Genomic DNA, 26,754 nt, shown 5'->3' on the forward strand with positions numbered 1-26,754 from the left:
TAATTGCTAAGAGTTTCATTTGGACAACTTTAAAGGTGATTTTCTCACTGTTTAGATTTTTTTGCACCCTTAGATTCCACTATTTTCAAATAGTTGTATCTCGGCCAAATATTGTCTTTTCCTAACAACCATACATCAGTGGAAAGCTTATTTCATCGTGTTTGTATAAATCTCAATTTAAAAAATTGGCCCTTATCACTGGCTTTGTGGTCCTGGGTCATACAGCAAAAATCTACAGATGAAATTAAAGCTCTAAATAGCGAAAAGGGAAAAAGCTCATTTGGCACCAATAATAAATTGCTAATGCTTAGATGCAAAATACAAATTTGTATTTTTTTTAATAATTACACTCTTAAAAATAAAGGTTTCTAAACTTTTTTTTTTTTTTCTTTTTTTTGCAGTGATGCCATAGAAGAGCCATTTTTGGTTCCCCAAACAATTTAAAAATCTAAAGAACCTTTTTTTTGCATTTGAAAGGTTCCATGGATGTTTAAGGTTCTTCATGAAACTTTTATTTTTAAGAGTGCATATTATATATTGTTATATATTTGTTATTATTGTTTTTTGTTAGATTTATTTTGCTGTGCATTGATGATAAGCATATTTTAAAGGATTAGTTCACGTCCAGAATATAATTTGTGATATAATGCCTGATAATTTACTCACACCCATGTCATCCAACACTCTTGAAAATAATGCCTTAGAAGAACCTTTTTTGTCTAAATGGTTCCATAAAGAACCTTTAACATCTGAGGAACCTTCACGTTTCACAAAAGGTTCTTTGTGGCGAAAGAAGGTTCTTCAGATCATAAAAAGGTAAGAAAGAGGTGGTTCTTTAAAGGACCTTTGACTGAAAGCTCTTTGTGGAACCAAAAATGGTTCTTCTATGGCATCGCTGTGAAGAACCTTTTAAAGCACCTTTATTTTAAGAGCTTTTAAAGCATTTTTTATTTATTTTTGGACCTGCAACCCATTGAAGTCCACTATATGGAGAAAAATCTTGGAATGTTTTCCTCAGATAATTTACTCACCCCCTTGTCATCCAAGATATTCATGTCTTTCTTTCTTCAGTCGTAAAGAAACTTTTCAGGATTTCTCTCCATATAGTGGACTTCAGTGGTGTTTGCGAGTCTGAACTTCCAAAATGCAGTTTAAATGCAGCTTCAAACAGCTCTAAATGATCCCAGTCAAAGAAGAAGGGTCTTATCTATCGAAACGATCGGCTATTTAAAAAAAAAAAAATTATTAATGTCATTAAAAATGACTGATTGTATCACTGAGCACCATTAAAGTCTATATGGAGACAAATCCTGAAATGTTTTCTACAAAAAAACATAATTTCTTCATGACTGAAGAAAGAAAGACATGAATCATCATTAATCTTGGATGAAATGAGAGTGAGTAAATTATCTGGTTTTGATCTGGAAGTGACCTTCTTTTTGACTAAAGAAAGAAAAGACATCTTTGATGACATGGGGATGAGTAAATAATCAGGAAATTTTAAATCTGGAAGTGAACTAATCCTTTAAGCTTTTACAAAGTCTGCGTTTTGCTTTTAGGCTGGCTGGTTTGACTAAACAGGAAGCGGCGCTCATCTAAAAGCACCCCCATGTTCACCAGCACATCTTTGGGGATGGGCCGGGCGTGTCGTGACACGTATATCTTCTCTAGATGGGAGGACATCGGAGAGCTCATATACTCTGTGCACGAAGAGCCAGTTAAACTAGGACCACAGGTTACAGCCGTCTGGTAGTACAGCAAACCGTGGTTAAGTTGACAGATGTCTTTTTTTACCCCGGCTTTCAATTGTATGTCGCACGCCCCCAGGAGGTTATCATCCCACTTGTTGTCCCTGTCCCACACTTCCAGTCTCAACCCCCCAAACTGAGAGAGAACGAAGCTGCCGAGATCAAACTTCCAGTTCCAGGTCGGTGAGTTTTGGTTCCAGATCACCGGTGTTTCCCCTAGAAAGACCTTGTGATTTCTCAGGACCTTGACATACCCGTCGGTCTGGGTGAAGTAGTCCCCCCATAGCCCTGTCGCCCTCGTCACAGTTACAGTAATCTGAGCAAGTCCGCGATGTGAGGAGCAGCAGTTTGCTTTTACTCCAGGGCTGTTGTGACAGCTGCACGCACAGGGTTCTTTGGAGTTAGTTGCAATGCCGGCCTTGCAAGGTGTAGAGCAGTTCCTCAAAAGAGCCCTCTGCAGTATGTAGTCACGAATGGCTCGCCGCATTTGCTCGTGTTTTGGGTTTTTGACTGGCAGCAATATATGGAGGGGCTGGAGTGAAAAGGAAATCACCTCTGGTTTTTCTGGCACTGAGGAGAGCCACTGATTGTAAGCACCAGGATCATTTTTGGATGAGAAGAGAAGCGCCGTGTCCTGAGCGTGGCCACCACTGATTTCAGTTAACCTTGTAAAAAAGAAAGAAAGCATGAATTATATTATATTATATTATATTATATTATATTATATAATAGAAAAATATTAAACGTGATTTCCCCCTTTTGCAGTTGTTTATTAAATATTTAGAATCCCCCAATTAAATGTATTTATTAAATAGTAAATGTTTATTATTATAAGTATAATTGTAATGATATAATATGATTATATCATATTAAAATAAACAATTAAACAATTAAAAATGCATTTATTAATATTTTTAGTATCATTAATATATTTTTCATTAAAAAAATATATTTTTTTGTTTTGTTTATTATAATATAATATGAAACAAGTAAACTGTGACCCCTTTTGCATTTATTTATTAAATATTTCCCAATTAAATGTATTTTTTTAAATATTAAATTATTATTATTATTATATGTATAATTTTAATAATATAATATAACTAATAAATAAAAATAAATGTATATTTCATATTATATTATATTATATTATATTATAGGAAAATATTAAACTGTTATTTCCCCCTTTTGCCGTTGTTTATTAAATATTTAGAATCCCCCAATTAAATGTATTTATTAAATAGTAAATGTTTATTATTTTAAGTATTAATTTAATTATATAATATTAAAATATAACAATAAACAAATGAAAATGCATTTATTAATATTTTTAGTAGTATCATTAATATATTTTTCATTTTAAAAAGATATATATTATATATTTTTGGTTTGTTTTGTTTATTATGATATAATATAAAACAATTAAACTGTGACCCCCTTTTGCATTTATTTATTAAATATTCCCCAATTAAATGTATTTTTTTAAATATTGAATTATTATTATTATTATTATTATTATTATTATATGTATAATTTTAATAATATAATATAACTAATAAATAAAAATAAATGTAAATATTATATTATATTATATTATAGGAAAATATTAAACTGTTATTTCCCCCGTTTTGCCGTTGTTTATAAAATATTTAGAATCCCCCAATTAAATGTATTTATTAAATATTACATTTCTATTATTATTAAAAAGTATCACTTTAATTATATAATATAATACTACAATATAAAAATAAACTAATAAAAATGTATTTATAAATATTACTTATATAATATGAAACTATTAAACTGTGATATCCTCCCTCTTGCATTTGTTTAATAAATATTTAGAATGTATTTTAAATAGCATTATAATATAATTTATTATTATATTATATTATATTAATTATAGGAAAATGTTACACTGATTTCCCCCTTTTGCATTTGTTTGTTAAATATTTAGAATCCCCCAATTAAGTCTATTTATTAAATATTAAATTATTATTATTATTATTATTATTAGAATATAATTTAATTATGTAATGTAACATAAAATATATTTTTTTTTAAATAAATAAATGTTAATAATATTTTATTAGTAAATTATTTGAAAAACATTTATTAATTTATTATATACATTTAACAAAATAAATAATAAACATTTTTTATTGTTTATTAATAAATGCGCATCTTTTGATTATTGCTGATGCCTCTAGTAATTATGCATCTGATTTTGGGTTCCTTTTAAGCCGCGGTATAGTAATTTTTAAACCATTGTTGAGTTAAATAAAACTACCGAGAAGGTTGGGTTAAACATTTAACCCAGCCGCTGGGTCAAAACAACCCAGTCCCTGGGTTTGTCCATATTTCACCCAGTGCTGGGTTGTTTTTAACCCAGCATCTTTTAGAGTGTATATTATTTTATATTATATTTTATCACGTTCAGTCAAGTCGAAGCACAAACCTGTCAGTAAAACTGTTAGCGAAACTGTGCGAGCTCAGTTTTTTGTCTTTTTTCTCATTACAGTGACGGTACGCCGTGTCTACGCTCATCCTCCCCATTATACTTGCGGATGCCTCGACGTCCAGACATGTTTTGACCTCATCTACACTGAGGTCCTGGAGAGTAGCCTTGCATTGTTGGACACTGGTCACAGATTGCACCGTTCCACCGAGTTTCACCTAAGAAAGATTACAAACAAGAGTGACATACATGCGACAGCCAGAGAGAACTAGTACACGTTGATATTGATATATCTTGGATTACCTGGACAATGTAATGTGTGCCAAACTTTTCAACAAGTGACAAGTAGCTTTGTTTTGTCTGGTTGTCATACGTCTTTGGAAGCCTTCTGAATTCATAGGTTAGCTCGGGATGAAGTTTAGAGTGGCTGCTAATTCTGTAGCTGAAGAGAGTGTTGTATAGTGCTGACGTTAAAACCCACATACAGTCAACCATAAACTATGACTAATACATGTGAAGTCTCACCTGTAGTATCCGCAGGATGTAGACTGTTTAATGAAGCTGAACTTGTCCTTTTTGGTCTTGCCCATTGAATACTCTGCAAGTTTGGAGTTAGTTCCAGCCAACATCACCGACATCTTACTCACCATGTTGCCTATTCCCAGACCGGCTTTCCAGTTGTTCTCTACGGAGGAGGTGCTGGAGCTGACCAGGGACTCGCTGGACTCATAAACGGAGCTGGATAATGATTTCTTGCAATTTTGGGTGGCCCTCCAGTAAATCACAGACACTGGGAGCTTCTGCTTTTTGTACTGCATGAATGGGTTTTTGCACAGGTTGCACGTGTTGTTCTTGAGCTTCCACTTTCTCATGTTGATGACAAAAGTCCCCAGGCGTTTCATCTTGGTTATGTCGAAACCCTCTCCAGCCAAGTCAGATCCTGGCGCAAAATCAGCATCTTGACACTCTGCTTCTTTACCCAGAAAGCATGCCGGGCTGGTTGGAAGAGGAAGGTACAGAAGAAGCCCAGACCACAGAATAACTTGAGGAATCATTGCAAGTTTGGATTTCATTCTGCTGTGATATACATTAATTAGAAACAAGGTTAGAAGTATTAGAGCACAGTATTAATATTGTCAACACTAATATATGTGACCCACAAAACCAGCCTTAGCACGGGTATATTCGTAGCAATAGCAAAAAATATATTGTACGGGTCAAAATGATCGTTTTTTTTCTTTTATGCCAAAAACATTAGGATATTAAGAAAAGATCATGTTCCATGAAGACTTGTACGTTTCCTACCGTAAATATATCAAAACTTACTTTTTGATTAGTAATATACATTGCTAAAAATTAATTTGAACACTTTTAAAGGCATTTTTCTCAATATTTTGATTTATTTTTTGCACCCTCCGATATCTCAGCCAAATATTGTCCTATTATCAATGGAAAGCTTATTTATTCAGCTTTTAGATGACACAAATCTCAATAATAAAAAAAAAAATTACCCTTATGACTTGTTTTGTGGTCCAGGGTCACACAGTGTTCTAAGCAAAATATTTCTGCAGAACTTGATTGGTGTATCCTAGACTCTTCCTTATTTAGACATGTACTAAACATAAAATATATTTTAAGTTTATGATTAGTCATTTTATATCCACCTTATGCTTCAAGGTGGAAGTAAACCTATGGATGAGACTTCCAGTTCATACAGGGAAATAACGAGAAGAATAACAACGTAAAACTGTTTGCACTACAAAGTGTTCATAAATAAGTACATTATAATAATGTGGTAAGACACACCAATTTGCAATATCAAGCAGCAAAACAAGCTGTTTTGTTTTGTACAGCTAAAAATAGCTGGACAAAGATGAGACCAGAAGACAAATCCACAAAATGTACAAATGGCTGCGCCCACTCTGACGAAAAATGCGGTGGTAGGCATTTTAGCATTTTGATACACTTATTTTTTCATGGAAAATCGATAGAATAATGTTGATACTGTTAGTGCTTCAGCATCATCAAACAACTTTTTTTACAGGAGCAGAGTGTCAAAAATAGCTTTAAGATATTAATATAGACAGGCTGACAGTTGTTAATGCATAATTACCAAGAATTCTATTGGAAATAAAAGCGTAAATCTTGGCCATCGCTGCCGTTTTCAAAGCACAATGCAAAACTGTGACATTTCATTAACCAACGCTTTTCAATCGGCAGCACATTTACTATATAATTTTTGAAAATTTATATTTTATTCATATGTTATGCTACGTCCTCTGTAGAAGACATCAGGACTTAAATGACATGAATAGACATAAAAAGGCAAAAACAGTCAAATTTTTGTTTTAATCACAAATCAATTTTTTATTTTTTGTACCAAACTTTATATAAAGATGATTCTCAACATTTTTTTAAAAGATATACACAGAATGATTTGATAAACCATTTTTCTTTGTGCAAAATGTGTGTAAAATGGCCATGAACAGGTTTTCCCATTATAAGCAATGTAAGGAATAATTGACTTCGGGCCGTAGAATTCTTAGAAAATAATGCACACCCGAGGTGGTGATGCGGTCACGACGCGAAGCGGAGTGGCCGTTACACCTCGGGTGTGCATTGTTTTCGTAGAATTCTACGGCCCAAATTCAATTATTCCGCTTATACTACAGTTACCACACCTCAAGACATCGATCAAGTGATATATTTCAAGACATTCGTCCGGTTTTTATCCTTAAAACGCTATTGTGAGTAGGATTAATTTCTTACGCAGCTCATTCAACAGCTTCGTTGCTAGTTCCAAAACGTCATTTTAGAACTAGTAACGACGCTTGGGCTGTTAATAGCAAAATAATGCCGTTAATAATGAAGTTTAGACAGACCGAAAGACAAGCAGACGGACGGAAAGAGTGAGGGAGAGAAACTAAGTGTATGACTTTACCTCTCTCACGTCTGTGTCTCTCAAGGGTGACTGGCAGCATCGTCTCTACTAACAGTTAAACTTTAAGTTCATTTTCTTCAAGACCACGCCGTTGTTACCTCGCGTGTGAGAGCTGTCATGTCGTTTTTAAGTTGTTAATCGTCAGAGCAGCGCTAACAACATTAGCGCGAATGCTAACGCGAGTGCAAACTGTAATGTTATGTGTGTGCGTCTGTGAGGTGAGTGAGAGAGGGCGAGAGAAATAGAGTTTGTGCTTTCCGTACATAATAAAACGTAATATATTGTGGAAAAAAACATGGAAATAATCTGTCGTTTTTATCCTGATGTTTACTGTATTTATTAGTTTGGCCAGTGTCATTGTGGGTTTTAGTTATTTCGCTGTTTTGGGCTGTAAGGACCTTTGAAATAACTGAAATCGTATTTGGCGAAGTGATATAGACATGCACTGCGGTCTAAAGCTGCCTGGAACTACGTTCGCCTTGCGTTTCCCTGATGCACACCTCTAGAACGTTCGTCAGCCAATCAGATTCAAGCATTCAACGGCCCTGTAGTATAAGTATCTATAATTTGCATATTAATGTGTTTTTGGGGCAACATATAATGAACAAATAAGTGCAATAATGGGAGTAATAATTGGCAAGATTTTCATAATAATATTTAATATTTCATAGCAATATTGAAATATAATTTCTTTCCCTATTCACTTGTTGTGTTTCCCAAAATGTGTAATAAACATGCACCAAGTCCTGATGTCCTCTACAGTGGACACACATGAAATGAATGTCCTGTTTCATAACAGAATAAGTCATATTTGAATTTGAAACCCCATAATATTTTCCTGAGATGTTGTTTTATGAGAAACAATGTGAAAATTATTCAGATTCAAATGATCATTACAAAATATTATCATATTTCCATAAGGGTGTTAAATTTGATCACTAATTTAATGTCAGCCATTTTTAAAGACCAAGGAGAGTGGTCATGGTGAAACTTCCAATCATTTGGTATCTCTGAAAATTTCAAAAGCGATTTTCTCACTATTTTATTTTGTATTTTTTGGCACCCTCGGATTTTGAGGGTTTGAAGATTTTCAAATAGTTGGATCTTGGTCAAATATTGTCCTATCCGAACAAACCATACATCACTGGCAAGCTATTTATACAGCTTTCAGATGATGTATAAATCTCAATTTCAAAACTTTCCAAAAATCACTATTATTTATTTATTTTTAATAGTTATATTTAATGGGTCTGGCTATGAAGTGCAGTGTGAAGACCAAACCAAATCCCCAGGTGCTCTTATGAGAACCAGGCTGAAATGTGCACCCCTGAATGCAGATATTATTATAAGTCAATAAACTCTGATTTACAATGAAGTGAGTAAGTTTAGGTTTGTTTTCACTTACCTGGAAGATCTTTTTAGTCGTAATCTGAGAGCGCCCCAAAGGCCGACTAAGAGTTACCTGTGCTGTGCTCATATTTATGTACCAAATGTGTCCAACCACTGCAATGGACAGATACAAGAACATTCACACTTGGAGGGTCACTGACTCATCATGTGTGAAAGAATGTGTAAAAGGTTGGAATGTAGATGAAAAGGTGTTGCTTGTCATCAAAGGATGTGGTTTAATTTCAGCAAAACAGATAGATGGTGTGTACTTAAAAAAGTGCCTAAACCTATACTATACAAGGGCCTGTACTGATTTGATAACCATATAAGCCAGTCTCCAACACAGAAATGGAGACATTCATATAATTACATGCAAAATTTAACCTGAGGAAGCAAGCTGCACTTTTTCATTTTTAACCCCCTACGTTCGTTAGCACAAGTGTACTGCTGATTCAGATCTGTAAATAATGCAAACAGAATTGATGCTAGTTAAGCTAATGTGAATGTATAAGGCAAAATGTATATTTTCTCCTCACTTAAGCAAGTCCACTTTTTACTTTATCGTCTCAGTTCACTAGTTTGCTTTAAATGAAGTGTTAAAAATACAACAACTTGTTTGCAGATTAAATCAAATGAGGTCATAAACACAGGGCCAGATGCACATAAAGATAAAGTGATAATGGTGTCATCATATGACTGTGGTCTAGATGGTTTAGTTGGGCATCATGACTCATAAGGAAACAAACCTTTCACACAGTGGTTGGAAATTTGAATTAGTTGTGTGGTTTATGTGTTATCTTGTGTTGCAGTAGTCACATCGATGTGAAGATACTAAAGAAATTAAAAGGTTTTGACCTGCATAATAGTCTGCGCTGTTGCTGTCGCACTTGAGCATGTGAGCAGCTTTATCTTGCTGAATCTTTTATCCAATAATACGGATTGATGCAAAAATGTATTTCCACTTGCACAAACATAATTACGAAGAATAATACAGAAAATGTAAAACTTCGCACCACAAATAAATAGTCATTCATGACCCTGAATCACTGAATGTCATCTGCCAACCTCTATTTTAGTCAACGTGCTGCAGTTTGAGACAGGGGCTGTAGAGCCCCACACTTGTAATTATTGGCCTTACGTTTTAGTGATGGGAAGACTGACTCATTTCTGCAAAACGATTAAAATCAGTGAGAGTTTATCTGTTTTTTTTTTTTTTTTTTTTTTGGCATCCTGGCGAGGTCTAAATTTCAATAAAGCCATATGTAGGTGTATTGCTGTTAAGGTGAGACACTGCAGGTGAATAGGGTAAAAAAAAACTAATAGTTATCACCTTACTTACCCAGTTGATTGATGACTTTGATAATTGCAAACATTTTTTGTATTAGAAGTTTTCTAAAATGTTAGGTTTAAGTATGCAAATGAGTAATTATTTAATGAAATATGCGCTAATTTGCATACATTTTTAGTACAAAAATCTAAACACTAGATCAAGTCAGTTACAAAATTCTTGTTGAATTTTTTTTTTTGACATATTAGAGTCAAAAGTTTTTACAGAGGGGAATTTTGGGTATCTCATTTTGTCACGACATAATTAAGAAAAAACAGGAAACACTATTTTTTTTTTTACCTTTTTTGTGGAATAAAATGTATAAAATCAAGCAAATTATATATGAATAAATCCTTCTGTAAAAACCTTCAGGATATAGTCAGGAATAAAAATGTAATGTTTGGTGTGTGTGTGTGTGTGTGTGTGTGTGTGTGTGTGTGTGTGTGTGTGTGTGTGTGTAAGTGCTGCTGAAGTGGAGATTTATGGCTCAGTATAGGAGAAAAAACTCATTTTGAGAAACGGCCTTTAAAAATATTCATTGTAATTGACACAAATAGATAAAGTGTTATAAAAGAAACACTTAACAGTGTTTTTTTGGATGTTTTCTTTTCACTAGTCTGAAAAGAAACACTATGAAAAACCAAAAGGCCCAAAATCTAAAATTTGATAGGTGCATGAAAAAACAGCGTTTTTGCCTGCAGTGTCTCCCCTTAAGCAAAACAATAATAATAATACTTTTTTTGCAGCATTACACTTTTTCGACTGTTTAATTAGTGTTAGGCCTATTAAGTTCATGTGTCCCTATCTAGCTGCCGCTATGATCAGTGCTTTTTAAACTAAAATTTAAGAATTAAATATAATTTGTATTTACAATACACTATCAACCTTTTTTTTTAATGGGGAAGTAAGCGTATGAGCGAAACTTCTGCTCCATTAGCCACTGTAGGGGAATAAAGAGAAGAATAACAATGTGCAGTAAATGGTAAAACAGTTTGTATTACAAATAAGTTTGTTCATAATTAAGATAATTCATTCAAATAATATGGAAAGACAAGAAATTGCAATATCAAGCAGCAAAACGAGCTGTTTTGGACACCTAAAAATAGCTGGATAAGGATGAAACCGGAAGGCTCGCACATAAAGTTTACTCTTACAGCAAAAATGAGGTCGATAGGCTATACAAAAATAAACTGTCATACAAGTTGTATCTAGACAGTACGTCATAACCAGTGTTGGGGAAAGTTACTTTTAAAAGTAATGCATTGCGATATTGCGTTACTCCCTTAAACGTAACTAATTTCATTGCTTAACTACTTAACTACTTTATTAAGTAATGCGGTACGTTACTTTGGCGTTACTTTTTAAATCTGGGCAGGGCTTGCTTTTTTGTTTTAAATATTAAAAGTTCTATTTTTAGCAAATGTAAAAGCCCTTTCACAGTGAATAAGCTACAGGCTGAAGGAAAAGCAAACTCACGTCTGCAGTATGCAGGAGAAGGAGGTTCATCACTCTTCAGGAATAAAAAAAAACAATGAAGCTCAAATGCTAGTTTAAAGTCATTTTTTATTAAATATGGTTGAAATGGATCATCAAAGGTCAGCAGCAAAGACGTTGGTTAATAAAACAAATGGGATTAATTACATTTGTGTTATTTAACATTGAATTATTGCAGGTTTGCGTCATACTCTGAGTTTGCATTGCACTGTTTTTATTCATTTTGATGAATACTGAATCTGTTTTTTTTTTGCGAGTGAGATGAAATAATGCATGTACACATTTAGTCTAGAAGAACAGTAACATCATGTTTACAAAGTGCACACAATGCCTCTGTACTTCCGATTTCTCTCGACAATATCTTCAGTCAATAAATGGGAAAACAAAGTAACTGCTTAAGTTTCAAACGTATTTGAAAAAGTAACTCAGATATTTTCTTGTAAATTAAAAAGTAATGTGTTACTTTACTAGTTACTTCAAAAAAAGTAATCTGATTACATAACCCACGTTACTTGTAATGCGTTACCCACAACACTGGTCATAACCAGAGCTTGGTAGATTACTTACAAATTGTAATCCGCCACTGATTCCAATTTACATTAGTAACGTAATGCATATTACACATTTTAGGTAATATAATCCTTTTACTTTTAGATTATATTTGACCTATCTTGTGTTTCACATTGTTTAAATAGGATAATATTGTACCATATTGTACAAGTGTAAGAAAATATTCGATGTTAGTAACAACATGAAGTGCATTAAACATCATACGTCAAGGTTTGTGATACAGGGGGTTTATGAGTTTAATAAAAAAACTAACAATTAATTAAATACAAAAAAAATTAAATTAAAATAATTTCAAAATCAATCAAAATAAAAAACTTGCTAAAAAAAATAAATATTTATTTGTTTACATGTATGTCATGTGAACATAACCAATGTCAGAGAACCAGTAAACATGCAAATATGATACTTATTTAATAAAATATTTATTTTAAAATCTAAGAAGTACTTCAAGTAAATATATTAGGTAAGAGAGGATCAGATGACAAAAAAAGTTTGTGAATTTGTGCATTTTAATGTGTGAGGGACAAAAGCCTTCCAAAGACATATAAATGCATGGTTAAAAAACTGTGTTAATTCAAATAAAAATCAATGTGTTCATCAGTAGTTGATGCAGTGTTAAAATGCTTAAAAACGTCTTAAACCTAAAATGATTTTTATAAATCACTGGTCAAATGCTGTCGCCACCTGAATAATGACTGATCTTTATGTGAATGTCCACAAAACTTGAAAGACTTTCTGAATCGATATGGACAGAAGGCAGTTTTAGAAAGGAAAATTTAAAAGATGAAAAAGAGCAATTACGGAAAATCAATAAATTATAAACAATTCATTGCTATTGTGTAAACAATACGTAATCATGTGATCCACAATAAAAGTAATTGTAGTCTGATTACGCATTTTTTAAAATGTAACTTAATCTAATTACAAGTGCGTCATTTTTGGAATCTGAGTACATAATACAGATTACATGTAATCAGTTACTACCCAGCTCTGGTCATAGCATTAATCTGTTTTATTCAATTAAAGTAATTTTGCATCAGTCAAATCCGCGGTACACACTCGGCTCACTGCGAAACGGACAAGAGCCGATTCTCGGTCAAACGACTCACTTTGACTGATTCAGTCCATTTCGTAAGCGAATCGTTTAGTTCCATATGAACGAATCGCTCAAACTCGGTTTTGTTCATTAAATTCATTGGAAAGGTCCGACTCGTTCAGAATCGGACATCGCTACTTTTGAGCTATTATTATATTAGCGTCAAATAGACGCATTTTTTGTCATCTTGATATTACATTCTAAAAATCTATATGTTTTTGAATGTTAAAAAAATATCTAAAAGGCACAAATTGAATCCATCCTGTCCTCGCGCCACCCCCGGCTCGTCCCAGTTGGTCCAGACTGGATTAGAGCGCTGCAGCATCAGCGGATGATAAGGAGTGAAGGCCGGGCCGCTGCGCCCCTCCACCAGCCGCATGTTTCAGCACACCGGTATCAGTCAGCCCGCAAGAAATGCGCCGGTGAATGTAGGGGATGTTAACCTTTTTTTGGGATAGCCGCTTATCAGAAACGGACCTCCTCACCAAAGCGCTGGTTTAAAACTCTGCTGGCTGAAATCACTGCAAGCTAGCAGCAACATCACTTGGCAACATAGGAGAGACGTGTTCCTGTGAGCGGACCACCACGTACATTCCTCCGTTCGCTGGATGACAAATGCCAAGCCTACGGATGGAGATATTTTAGCCGGAGTCGGGGGGAATTGCAGGAATGCGTGTGCGGCTGTTTGGAAAAACCGGCTGTGATGTTTAACCGCTGCTAAAACATTGACTGTGAAGCTCGTGGGTTTTTGCAGTCAGCACAATCAAGGTGACGGCAGCTAGCCCGTTAGCTCTCGAGCTATCCGGGTAACGTTAATGTGAAACAGGGAACAGAAACGTACAGCGTGCGTTTGATATCGAAATATCGTTATTGTTAAAATGATAAAGGAGTGTTTTTTTTTTTTTGCACGGTGCACTTCCTTGTTGGATAACAGTGCTTGTCGCTGATAAGGAGCAAATCAAATGCCAGCAGATGCTTGATAGATTCTGAGATAAAAAACTTGACATATCTATGAGAATTTGATAATATTGCATATCAAACCCGCGTGTTCTTTTACATCAGCTGAATATTTTAATATTAACTCCATAAACCCCGGGATGTCATATCGATTCTGGCACTGAACTGTATGTTAGTGACTACTTATGGTCAGTGCCAAGCAATATTGTCGGATCATCACTATATTAAACGCATACTGGTATACTCCTTTTGTTTACCGTTCAGGACATGTAAATGAGTCTTTTGTATCAGTTTCCTGCTAACGCATGGGTCTCACATTGTGCCGGTAGCTTGCAGAGTGGATGCCAAAGCTCCGGACGGACAGATGATGTTGGTGATGATTCACTCTACGGGAATATGAGGAAGTTGACCTGAACCTTCGCGTTCACGAAAGCCCTGCTGCTGTTCCCGATGGTGAAACTAGCCAGCGGCTGTTTGATGAGCAGCAGACGAAAGCCACCTCTGAAGTCGAGCTGACAGAAGCTGGTGGGGTTTGTTTGAAAGGCTTGAGCAGGGTGTGACCGCACTTCGTTTAAATGTTACATGCAGCACTGTATATATCGGCGAAGGTCACTATGAACGCAGCCTGGAATTTCTACGTCAACCCGTGTGGATGACGCCGCCGCCGACGACAACGTTCGAAAACAAAGTGTCGCTGAGGCGAAAGTTGTTTTTTAAAATCCTTTCGGCTAAAGAGCTGGTCTGTTAGTCATGTAGCTGGCTGCACATGAGCGGACTGGACTTCTCCGACTAATGTCTAGGGTGTCCAATCTTTTTTTAGTCTGTGTCGTACGTGTAAGTGTAGATGTATAGCGTAGTTATTTTAGCGTCGTCGTCGTGACTGTTTCTGGTTGCTATGGCATTTTTAAACGGCCCCAGACTGCTGGACTGGGCAAACTCTCCTCCACATTTACAGTTTAACAGATATGTCCTGACTGGCTATAGACCCATCTCCTCAGTCCAGGAGTGTATCAAGAGTCTCTTCTATCTGCACAACGAGCTGGGGAACATCTACACACATGGTGAGTGAGATAGCCTACCGCTTCAAAAGAGGAAGCTGACAGTGCCCTCTCTCTTTATGTGCTTGTTATGTACCACCTGCTTCACTTTTTAAAGTAAAAATTCTAATAAATTATTATTAATACATTTCTTTACTTCAGTCACGTCAGTATGAGTTTTGTCCAGCCTGGCTACCTAGGTCTTACCAGTATTTGCATTTGTATTACCCATTCATAGCTATAGTCTAAACCCCATTTAAATGAAGTGTTGCTATACCACCAGACACAGGATATGGTCTATATTTCCTGCTTGCATGCTGTGTGTTGTAAACTACAACTTACTGTCCCTTTCATAACACTAACGTTACATGTTAATGGAATAGTTCTCAAAAAAAAAAAAAAATCAGTCATAAGGGTCAATTATTTGAAATATACGTAATACAATGCAATATTTGGTGGAGATACAACTATTTAAAAATCTGGAATCTGAGGGTGCAAAAAATAAATATTGAGAAAATTGCCTTTAAAGTTGCCAAAAGTTGCATATTACTAATAAAAAATTAAGTTTTTGTATATTTGCGGTAGGAAATTTACAAAATATCATCATGGAACCTGGTCTTTACGTAATATCCTAATGATTTTTGGCATAATAAATCATTTTTACCCATACAATGTATTGTTGGCTATTGCTACAAATATACCCATGCAACTTAATGACTGGTTTTGTGGTCCAGGGTCACATATGACTTTCTTCTGGCAAACACAAAGGAGAAAGTTTTCCATGCAGTGACATCTTCCCCATTCATTGTCATGCCTCAAAAAGACTCAAAAATGTGGCAAAGAGTGTCATATGTGAACTCAAATGAATCATTTGCTCATTAAGCAACTTTGGTACTACTCTTCTGAACTTGAAAGACATGAAATTTAGTGCATGAGTCTTGTGGATCACTGTTGTGATTAAAATTAAAGTCTGTCAAACGATTAATCGCATTAAAAATAAAAGTTTTTGTTTACATAATATATGTGTGTACTGTGTATATTTATAATGTATTTATAAATATACACACATGCATGTATATATTTAAGTAAAATGTTTAAATATTAAATATATTTCTATATAAATTATATGAATATAAATATATACATGTAAATACATTTGAATGTTTTCAAAATACTGTATGTGTGTGTTTTTATAAATACATAATAAATACACAGTACACACACATATGTGTCCCTGGACCACAAAACTAGTCATAAGGGTCAATTTTTTTAAAATTGTGATTTATACACTATCTAAAAGCTGAATAAATAAGCTTTCCATTGATGTATGGTTTGTTAGGATATGACAATATTTGTTAGATGCAACTATTTGATAATCTGGAATCTGAGGGTGCAAAAAATCAAAACACTGAAAAAAATTGCCTTTAAATTTCAAATTAAGTTCTTAGCAATGCATGTTACTAATCAAAAATAAGTTTTGATATACTTATGGTAGGAAATTCACGAAATATCTTCATGGAACATGATATTTAATTAATATCCCAATTATTTTCGGCATAAAAGAAAAATCAATCATTTTGACCCATACAATGTATTTTTAGCTATAGCTACAAATATACCCATGCTACTTAAGACTGGTTTTGTGCTCCAGGGTCACATATATTATGTAAACAAAAACTTTTATTTTTGGATGCAATTAAATTAAAATTAAACTAAATTATAGTGATTTTGTGTCCTTTTTAAGCATCTTCAATTGCAATTGAATGGAAAAGACATACCAATAGATTCTTCAATATAACTCCTTTTGTTTTACACCGAAGAAAGAAAGTCATACAGGGTTGGAGTGACCTGAGGGTGATTAATCTATGTCCGAATTATCTTCTTTTTAATTATATACAGATACACCATGAAATGCAAAGATCTGCATCTTTGACTAAACTTTGCTTCTCACTCAGTTCCTGTGTACATCACTAATGTACTGCAGTTTCCTATACATAATTAATTGTTAGTCAATAACAAATGAGTTATTATCTTGTTAAGTAATTTTTGTCGTATTTTTATATCATAGCTGCACTGAACAGTATCTATAAGCGTTATATCTATACGCAAGTTCAATAGTTGCCCAGAGGAAATCTAAAAAATCTAAAATCAGGCATAAAGGTTAACTCCAAAGGAATTTCCGCCTGTAAATGCTTCTAAATTGCAGGACTGCGTGGAACCATCAAGCTGGGTCATGTGGTTGCCTGCAGGTGTAGTGTCATACATACACCCTTGCCTTCCAAGAAACTGCCATGTGGAATGGTAAAACTTTGTTGGTGCTAAATTATATTGTTTGTTTCAATGGCAGATGACACATTCACACTGATGTGCATTGCTGAAAACCTGAGAAGAACACTGCATCTGTGCACTGCACTCTCAGAGCCAACGCTGTGGTTCAGAGTATATTTGAGACTGCTCTGGCCTGCTGTAGTCAAGTAAGCAGAAATTAGAGGTTTGAAATGAGTGACACAGCTTAACTTGACCCAACAGATGACCTTGCTGTAGGGAGCAGCACCTGGTTGTCTTTTTCTAAGCTGAAATACAGAGGCATTTATTCAGTGTCTGTACTGTTTGGGTTGGGAAAAATTCCTCCTTTTGACAACATAATCTGATTGATGAAAATTTGTATATATTGTCACTTTTCTTTACATAGGGCGATTTACATTCTTGCATTTGAACGCATCCGAACTGCATGCCCCTTCACAGTGTTTGCTTTGCGTTCAAGTATTTGTGTTTTACTTTGCATGATACCTATTCACAATTGTACCCCATGTTTGCACGCCATGTCTTCAGAGCAATGTTCTTCATAGGTTTCTAAAACATCTGCTGTTTAAAAATGACTCGGTTTGTTCCTGACTATGACTAATAATCATTAGGTTGCTTCTGGTTTAACCACTTTTGCTGATGTCTTAGTATGTTTTTTTTCTGGTCTGTGGGCTTCTTAAACCACATGCTGTTTGTATGGCCACTAATGGGCTATGATCTGAGCATATGATCTGATAGCTGGCTTCTGCATAAATCGATTAACACTTGCACATACACCACAAAAAATTGAAGGAACAGTTCCCTTCAAAAAAGAAGAAAAATGTATCCCCGTGCTGTTCGAAATCACTTTCTATTTCTTTTGTGTAACGCACAATAAATGTCAGTGGGACCCAACATCTATCAAAACATCTTTTGTGTTCAAAGAATGAAAGTAATAGAGGTTTGGGATGGCATAGAAATTATGATGATTTTTGGGTGAACTCATGCTTTGGTAAATGATTATTAGATAAAAAAATTGAATTATGATAGAAAGTCATATGTGACCCTGGAACTGGATTTATGAATAAATAAGCTCTCCATTGATGTATGGCATGTTGGGATATAGGACAATATCTGGCTGAGATACAACTATTTGAAAATCTGGAATCTGAGGATGCAAAAAAAAAAAAAAAGCAAAATCTTAAGAAAATCACCTTTGGTTGGCCGAATGAAGTTAATGCATATAACTAATCAAAAATTAAGTTTTGATATATTTACAGCTGGAAATTCACTAAATATCTTCATGGAACATGATCTTTACTTAATATCCTAATGATTTTTTGCATTTAAAAAAAAAAGATAATTTTGACCCATACAGTGTGCTTTTGGCTATTGCTACAAATATATCAGTGCTACTTAAGACTGGTTTTGTGCTCCAGGGTCACATATTCAGAATATGACAAGTCAAAATTATGACAATAAGGCAGAATTTTTACATCAAAATTATGGCTTTCCATCTCTGTCTTGATTATTACTCATTTATATAATTTGGACTGTTTATGTCATAATTGACTCTTCGCCAGGAGTTTGATTGACAGGGGTTCTGACCAATCGTAACACAGAATCTGCCATTTTGTCCGACAAACAAACCAGACAGGAGAGTAGATTAACGTCGTCAGACTTCAACTTGAAAAATGGTGTGTACTGATGTCTTTCCACCTTGAAACAAGATACCTTCTGATGTTCATTCATGTTTATTTCATACTATAACTAGTAAAGAGGAAGAGCTGATCGATTCATGTGCCGCTTGAACTGAGGCACCACAGCGATCTGTCAGGACACATTAAAGAGCCCCAAAACGGTATTTATTGTTTGAATTTCTTTAAAAATGACAAGATTTTAAAGCTGAGACTTTGTTTCATACCTAAAGTAACCTGCTCTGTCTTGTCTTACACCACGCTTTCAGTTTCCTCTTTGCTCCGTGAATTTTTTTTTTACCGCGTGAAAAGTAACAGTAGCAAATTATTTTGTCTTAAACATTATTTTGTCCTTTGTGATGGAAATTACTATTAGCTACTATTACTCTCCTTACTATTAGCTACTATTTCAGTGTTTGAATTTAAATATTTATTACATAATTATTGCCAGGTTTTTTTTTTCACTTACAGTATGTACAGTACAGTACGTGCTTTTCAAATGCATGAACTTTTCTAGGGTAGAGTGCATGGTCTCTATCAATAGTGTCTTTATCAGAGCGAGCGTTAAGCCAACAGAGATAACTCACTCAAAATAGATGTGCTAGAAGGCATTGGTGCTTTTACCTGACTAGGGTAAATCATTTGACACTGGGGGGATGGCAGGGGCTTGGAGAGAAAAAGACATTCACAAACAACAAGAAGATCATCCAGCAGTCTTTTTACGTACTTCGAGTCACTATTGAAAAGCCACTGACTGTCATTTAGTGCTAAAGACTTTTAAAGACTTTTGTTTTAGTGTGTAGTTTTGGCAGCTGCTGCTAAAATTAGCACAGCGAAGCCACTGAGACCCTCATTGTGCTGGGCCGTTCCCTGGGCCTTCATAAATCCACGTGTTATTTAGGCTGCAGCGTTCAACTCAAGGGACACGATGAAACACTGCAGGGCTTGTCTGAGCATAATGCCAAATAACGACCTTCTCATTCTCTTCACAGGCCCTGCGTGTTTCAACAGCGCTTCAACTATGTCTTTGTATACAATGACTCTCCTGAGCCTCTTTCTTTTTCTCCACTTAGGAATCCCTCTGCTCTGTTTCCTGGTGCTGCTACCGCTCAACATCCCCTGGACGCAGATCAGCGTGACGTGGCTCGGCGTGGTGCACTTCCTGGCCTGCCTGTCACCGCAGCTGGGCTCGGTGGTCTACCACCTCTTCATGAACCATGAGGGCGGCGAGCCCGTCTACAAAACCCTGCTCACGCTAGATATGTGCGGAATCTGCATGATCAACACGCTAGGTCAGCATCTCAAACTGGTGTCAGATGCGCTCCATCACAGTACATCTTACATTCTTTTCTGTTTTCCTCTGCTGATTCGAGTTTTTTTTTTCTCTGACATTTGATATTTTTTGTATAGGTTGTACAGGTCACCTGATGAAATAATGTGTCATCACATCATGTTTAGCTGTGATCACCAAAACTGGCTATATTGCATTAGAGATCCATGTCACAGCAGTCTAATGAATAAGTAAAATGTACGTTTCCACTATATCTGTAGTCATCGTTCAGGCTGTTGCAACATTTTGCTAAAGGTGAAGTGTTGTACAAGAAAATGGTGTTGTAACAAAGGAAATACAGAAGCAAAGAAAACAAAAAAGACATAGACGTGAATCCATTGAAGCGCCTTTCAACAAGACATGTAAAGCAGCAGTGACAAGGCTGTTTCACAGCACTTCTATTGTCTCTTGCTCAGTTTGTCTGATAAAGATCTCATTTGAAATGTAAAGTGCTTTTTCTTAGTTTTTATAATTATCCATCATTTTAGTTGAAAGACAAAGGAACATTTTGTAGAAAGTCAGAAAAGGACATGTTGACTAATTTGATTTGATTTATTGTAAGAGTGAATTATGCTTGATGAGACCAAATGGTTTGGAGGATAGCATTAATTACATTAGGAAATTTAATTATTGAGGTATAGTTCTAATATTCTAGGATTTATACTAGCGTAGTGCAAAAAATGGCATTTATGTAAATGTGTAACAATGTTAATTGATAGAATATAAAAATTATACAGTAAACACCTGTTATTTGGTGAACTCTGACCATACATACACCTTGCAGAATCTGTAAAATGTTAATTGTTTTACCAAAATGAGAGGGATCATACAAATGCATATTATTTTTTATTTAGTACTGACCTGAATAAGAAATTTTACATAAAATACGTTTAGGCCTACATATAGTCCACAAGAGAAAATAATAGTTGAATTTATAAAAATGACCCTTTTTTTAGTGTTAGTTGTTCATGAGTCCCTTGTTTGTCCTGAACAGTTAAACTGGCCACTGTTCTTCAGAAAAATCCTTCAGGCCCCACAAATTTATTATTATATTTTTTTCAGCATTTTTGTATTTGAACACTTTTCAACAATGTCTATATGATTTTGCAATCCATCTCTTCACACTGAAGACAACTAAGGGACTAATTCAACTATTACAGAAGGTTTAAATGCAGAAGGAAAAACAATGCGTTAAGAGCCAGGGGTGTAAAGTTTTAAACAAAATGATGTGTACATTTTTCTTATTTTGCCTCTTTTTTTTCTTATCCTTTTCTTATTGTTGTCCTCAGTGTGAAAAGATGGATCTCAAAATCATACAGTCATTGTTGGAAACAATTCAAATACACAAAAATGCTGAAAACCCCAAAAATTTGTGGGACCTGAGAATTTTTCTGAACAGCAGGCAGTTTAACTTTTCGGGGTCATTTTTTTTATAAATTCCACTACTAATTTCTCTTGTGGACTATATGTAAATGCCTTTTATATGAAATATCATTATATTATTCAGGTAAGTACTAAATAAAAACATCATGCATTTTGCATGGTTCCTCCAATTATTTTTGGTAAAATAATTAACATTTAGCATATTCTGCAAGGTGTATGTAAACTTTTGACTTCAACTGCAATTTTGCTTCAAAAGTTTTAAAGTACAGAATATTATATAATATGGTTAATGTCTTGAAGAAAATGTATGTATGTTTGTAGTAACATTATTATTACAATTTAATAATTTGTTTCACCTTATAGTTTACTGTGTAAAAGGTAAAGGACATTCGCAGTTTCTGCATGACACATCCTCCGTCTGAATATATTGTAGTTATAATTTCATTCTTGATCATCATCAAAGGCACACATGGTCCAAAAACACAGACAATGCAGTGAGTAAAATAAACAACTAATAATTCTAAAGACAGACAGAATCCACAACATCACGTGTTTACATACAGACTAAAGCACCACATAGTGGAGAAAAACCTGATTGAACTAATTTACTGAATTAATTTAGTTTCTTAATATTTTTGTTATCAGTTTATATATTTGTTTCTTAATATTCTTATAATTTGTTTCTTAGTTTCTTAATATTTTTGTTATCAGTCATACATTGTAATTTCTTCATTTCTTTTTTCAAATTTTTTTTATACAATGTATAGTGGTAAGCAAATACATAAAAGGGATAGTTCACGTAAAAATTATATTTCTGTCATTAATTACTCACCTTCATGTTGTTATAAACCTGCAAGACCTTCGTTCATCTTTGAAATACAAATTAAGATATTTTTGATGAAACCTCGTTGAAGACTGAAGAGAAAAAAATTGTTGAATATAGTCATTATTTTTGTCTTCTTTGTGCACAAAAAGTATTCTGTAGCTTTATAAAATTAAGGTTGAACCACTGATGTCACATGGACTATTTTGTCCTTACTACCTTTCTGGGCCTTGAACGTTACAAGACGAAGAAGTTCATCTGCTTCTGCTCTATGACTCTGACTGACGTGCTATATAACGTAAGTTCGCGGCGCTCAGGGGGCGGAGTTGTGAAGTTTGACTGACAGTTTGAGCGGTTCTAAGAGATGCGCTTTTTAATGCCTTTAATTAGTTAAATATTTGTTAAAAAGACAAACAGACGTAAAGGGTTATCAATAGCATTGATTTATAAAAATAAAATAAAAACTCCCCAAAAAAGGGCACTTCAGAGTGTAATTACAAAAAGGGCATGTGCTCTGCACAGGTTGAGCCCTACCTGTGCACGTGCCTGAACGTGTCAGTTGTGTTGCTGCCTATGCAGGGTCAGAAAGCTCTCAGATTTAATCAATATCTTAATTTGTGTTCTGAACAATGAACAAAAGACTTGCGAGTTCGAAACGACGTGAGGGTGAGAAATTAATGACAGAATTAGAATTTTTGGGTGAACTGTCCTTTTAAAGCAACTGTATGTATTTCTGTGTTTTTTTCAACTTTGGAGCTTGAATGATGTGAGCTGTACAGTTGCATATTAGGCCACAAGAGCTTGTCATCTTAGTAACACTGTGTTTTGGTTGACAGGAGCTCTGCCCATCGTGTACAGCACTCTTCTCTGCTACCCCTTCACCCGCACGGTGGCTCTACTGATGTACATCCTGCTATCCAGTTACTCCATCTACTGTGCCATCACAGCGCGCAGCAGAGTGCGGCGTCTGCGTTCCTTCGCCTGGCAGGCGCTCTTCCGCTTCTCATTTTTCCTTCTGCGCTGGGTAGGTGTGGGCGGAGGGAGTCCCACCTCACTGCGTCACTTTCTCACCATGGATGCACTAGCGGTGTTGGGCGGTGTCATCAATATCACACGAATTCCTGAGCGCTTCCGTCCGGGCCTCTTTGACTACTGGTGCAACAGCCATCAGATCATGCATGTGCTGGTGGTGGTGTCCATACTGTACCTACACTGGGGCGTGCTGGACGACTTACTGTGGATCAACACCTATCACTGTCCCTCAGACTGACAGTGGCCCCTGCTAGTCTGGAATCATGGGTAATAGGGAGCGAGGACCTCTTTTAGTAATCAGATGTTCGGGAATGCGACGTAATTGGGCAAAGAATGGTTCGGGGTGGGGGGAACGCTGTTGTGCTTTGTATATACATGTGTGCACGAACATCCATAAGAAGTGTTTTACATGTTTTTTAGGAGACACCAGTGCCAGCTTCGACACACATGCTCGTTTGTGCCGTCAGTAGCCAGAATGTACATATCCGTGTTTGCATAAACATCGTCTGTGCATGGCGCTGTTTAGACCTACTAGCTCAAACAAAGGCAAATTTTTAATTTTTTTTTTTGGTTTGAGACCTACACATTCTATAGGCGTGCGCACACACACATACACATATGGGGTCTGACATAGTTTGATGTCATATGTTCACCAGCGTTTAAAGCATTTAATAAATAACCCCAAAGTTTAGTTGTAGCTGAACAGTGAAAGACATGATAGAGCCCTCAAATGATTGGCTCCAATCTAATCAAACTAAAATTCATTGCTCAAAATAGCATGGCTTTTGTGAAAACTAATTACAGTTTGTCTCTATTCTCAATTTTGCTGGTGAAACAAAGATCACCGGTGCAGAAATGATGTATGCACCTCCAACTTTCAACTTACTACTCTATTGCAGACTATGCAGCATATCAAATGTTACATCAGTGCACCACACACACACACACACACACACACACACACACACACACACAATGTACTGTATGCCCAGTCTGACAGAAACATTTACTGGAAATACTTGAGTTGATTTTCCTTGTTTTTTGTGTCATCTCCCTGTTCAGGTCCACATTTTTCACATTCTTACTCCGATACCTGTAAGCGAAGGGTGAATGGGTCATTCCTTGGTTTGTAGCCTTGCCATTTATACGTTTACTGGGTGGTTAAAGTTGCTGAGTGCCCATTTTATTTCTTACTGCCCTCTTTGACTTTGATCGTGTTTGTTAGCATCTAAGGGGCATTTATTCAATGCGGTTTTTGCAGGAGCACAACTTTAATATTACCATGGGAAACATTTCATGTTACCTGCAGAAGATATTCTCTCTGCTGTGTTGCTGAACGGTTGATGACTTATGGTTTTAATATCCTAATCTGTAGTTTGGAAGATTGGATTTTGTACCGCTCTAAATTAGATTTAATTTCTTTCTGACCTTTAACCTCAATTATCTATGTAACCTTGGACTCAAGACAAGGCAAATTATTTTCTTAATGGCGTGCTGTTTGCACAAAGGCTTTAATTCTCTGCTGGCCATCTTCGTCCACTGCGCACCTGATGTTCCCGCTCATCAGATGTGGCAGATGAATATTCGACTCCAGAATGGAGGAATATTACACATGCCAATACACTATGAATTCCCCAATGAAAACTAGGGGAATATTGGTACTTGTGCCAAATTAAAACTCTATATGTACAGTTTATCTCAGTCCCTAGTAATGGGATGAACTTGACTGGATACATACAGTTGAGGTCAAAGGTTTACATACACCTCGCAAAATGTTAATTATTTTACCAAAATAAGAGGGATCCTACAAAATGCATGTTATTGTTTATTTAGTACTGACCTGAATAAGATATTTCACATTAAATGTTTTCATACAGTCCAAAAAAAAAAAAAATTGTTGAATTTATAAAAATGACCCTGTTCAAAAGTTTACATACGATTAAATACTGTGTTGTTTTTTATTTAGTGATAATTGTTCATGAGTCCCTTGTTTGTCCTGAACAGTTAAACTGCCTGCTGTTCTTCAGAAAAATCTTTCAGAATCTTTTCAAATTCTTTGGTTTTTCAGCATTTTTGTGTATTTGAACCCTTTCCAACAATGACTGCATGATATTGAGATCCATCTTTTCACACTGAGGACAACTGAGGGACTCATATGCAACTATTACAGAAGGTTCAAACGCTCACTGATGCTTCAGAAGAAAACATGATGCATTAAGAGCCTGGGGGGTGAAAGCTTTTGAACCGAATGAAGTTGTGTCTTTAATTTCAAAAAGTTTACTGCATCGTGTTTCCGTCTAAAGCATCAAGTGTTTGAACCTTCTGTAACAGTTGCATATGAGTCCCTCAGTTGTCCTCAGTGTGAAAAGATGGATCTCAAAATCATACAGTCATTATTGGAAAGGGTTCAAATACACAAAAAATGCTGAAAAAACAAAGAATGATTGGGAACTGAAGGATTTTTCTGAACAACAGTAGGCAGTTATCTGTTCAGGACAAACAAGGGACTCATGAACAACCATCACTAAACAAAAAAAAAAAAACACACAAAAAAAAAACTGCTGTGGATCATTCAGGTTACAACACAGTATTAAGAAACAAGTGTATGTAAACTTTTGAACAGGGTCATTTTTATAAATTCAACTATTATTTTCTCTTGTGGAATATTATGTAAATGTCTTTTAGGTGAAATATCTAATTCAGGTCAGTATTCAATAAAAAATATGCATTTTGTACAATCCCTTTTATTTTGGTAAAATAATTAACATTTTGCAAATTCTGCAAGGTGTATGTAAACTTCGGACCTCAACTGTAATTCATAACGGCCCTTCTGATTTAAAAAAAGACTTTGGTTTGCCAAAAGACTTCAGGTTTAACAGAGCTGTTTACAGTTGCTAAAGCTGAACAATCAGTCATATCTTCATATCTACTTTAGAATGTGATTTAATGTAAACTAAAGCAGTTCTTATTGCAGATTGCACTATGGAGATGTTCACATTGTTCTGCAGTTTTTGCACATTCGGATTTGTTACCTTAGCACGCTTATGCACTACTGAGCGGAACAAACCAAGGATGACTCTTCAAACCCTTCCAACCTCACTAGTTTTTAAAGAACTGACACACAAACACGACGTGATAGTTTCACTGCCACTATCACAATGTAGCTTTTTTCAATTACCTTCACTATGT

At 35.3% G+C, this 26,754-nt stretch overlaps 2 protein-coding genes across 3 annotated transcripts; one reads left to right on the forward strand and one right to left on the reverse strand.

Annotated features, from left to right (window-relative positions):
• Positions 1-1,387: 1,387 nt before the first annotated feature.
• prf1.9 (perforin 1.9) lies at positions 1,388-5,569 on the reverse strand. The gene is made up of 4 exons (XM_073825426.1): positions 4,732-5,569; positions 4,510-4,648; positions 4,207-4,424; positions 1,388-2,413 (listed from the first exon to the last, which is right to left on the reverse strand). The coding sequence occupies exons 1-4, from the start codon at positions 5,277-5,279 to the stop codon at positions 1,534-1,536; spliced, it is 1,785 nt and encodes a 594-aa protein (XP_073681527.1). The 5' UTR covers positions 5,280-5,569; the 3' UTR covers positions 1,388-1,533.
• Positions 5,570-13,988: 8,419 nt separating this feature from the next.
• On the forward strand, positions 13,989-25,453 carry paqr4a (progestin and adipoQ receptor family member IVa). 2 transcript variants are annotated; one of them, XM_073825527.1, is made up of 4 exons: positions 13,989-15,041; positions 20,071-20,289; positions 23,370-23,532; positions 23,734-25,453. In XM_073825527.1, exons 1-4 carry the CDS (start codon positions 14,876-14,878, stop codon positions 23,801-23,803), a joined length of 618 nt encoding a protein of 205 aa, XP_073681628.1. In that variant the 5' UTR covers positions 13,989-14,875; the 3' UTR covers positions 23,804-25,453. The 2 variants fall into 2 exon arrangements, with proteins under 2 accessions (XP_073681628.1, XP_073681687.1); XM_073825586.1 differs by having other exon boundaries at positions 14,873-15,041; positions 23,370-25,453.
• The last annotated feature ends 1,301 nt before the right edge of the window (positions 25,454-26,754 follow it).

This window comes from Garra rufa, chromosome 1 (genome assembly GCF_049309525.1).
Source record: "Garra rufa chromosome 1, GarRuf1.0, whole genome shotgun sequence".
Classification (NCBI taxonomy): Eukaryota; Metazoa; Chordata; class Actinopteri; order Cypriniformes; family Cyprinidae; genus Garra; species Garra rufa.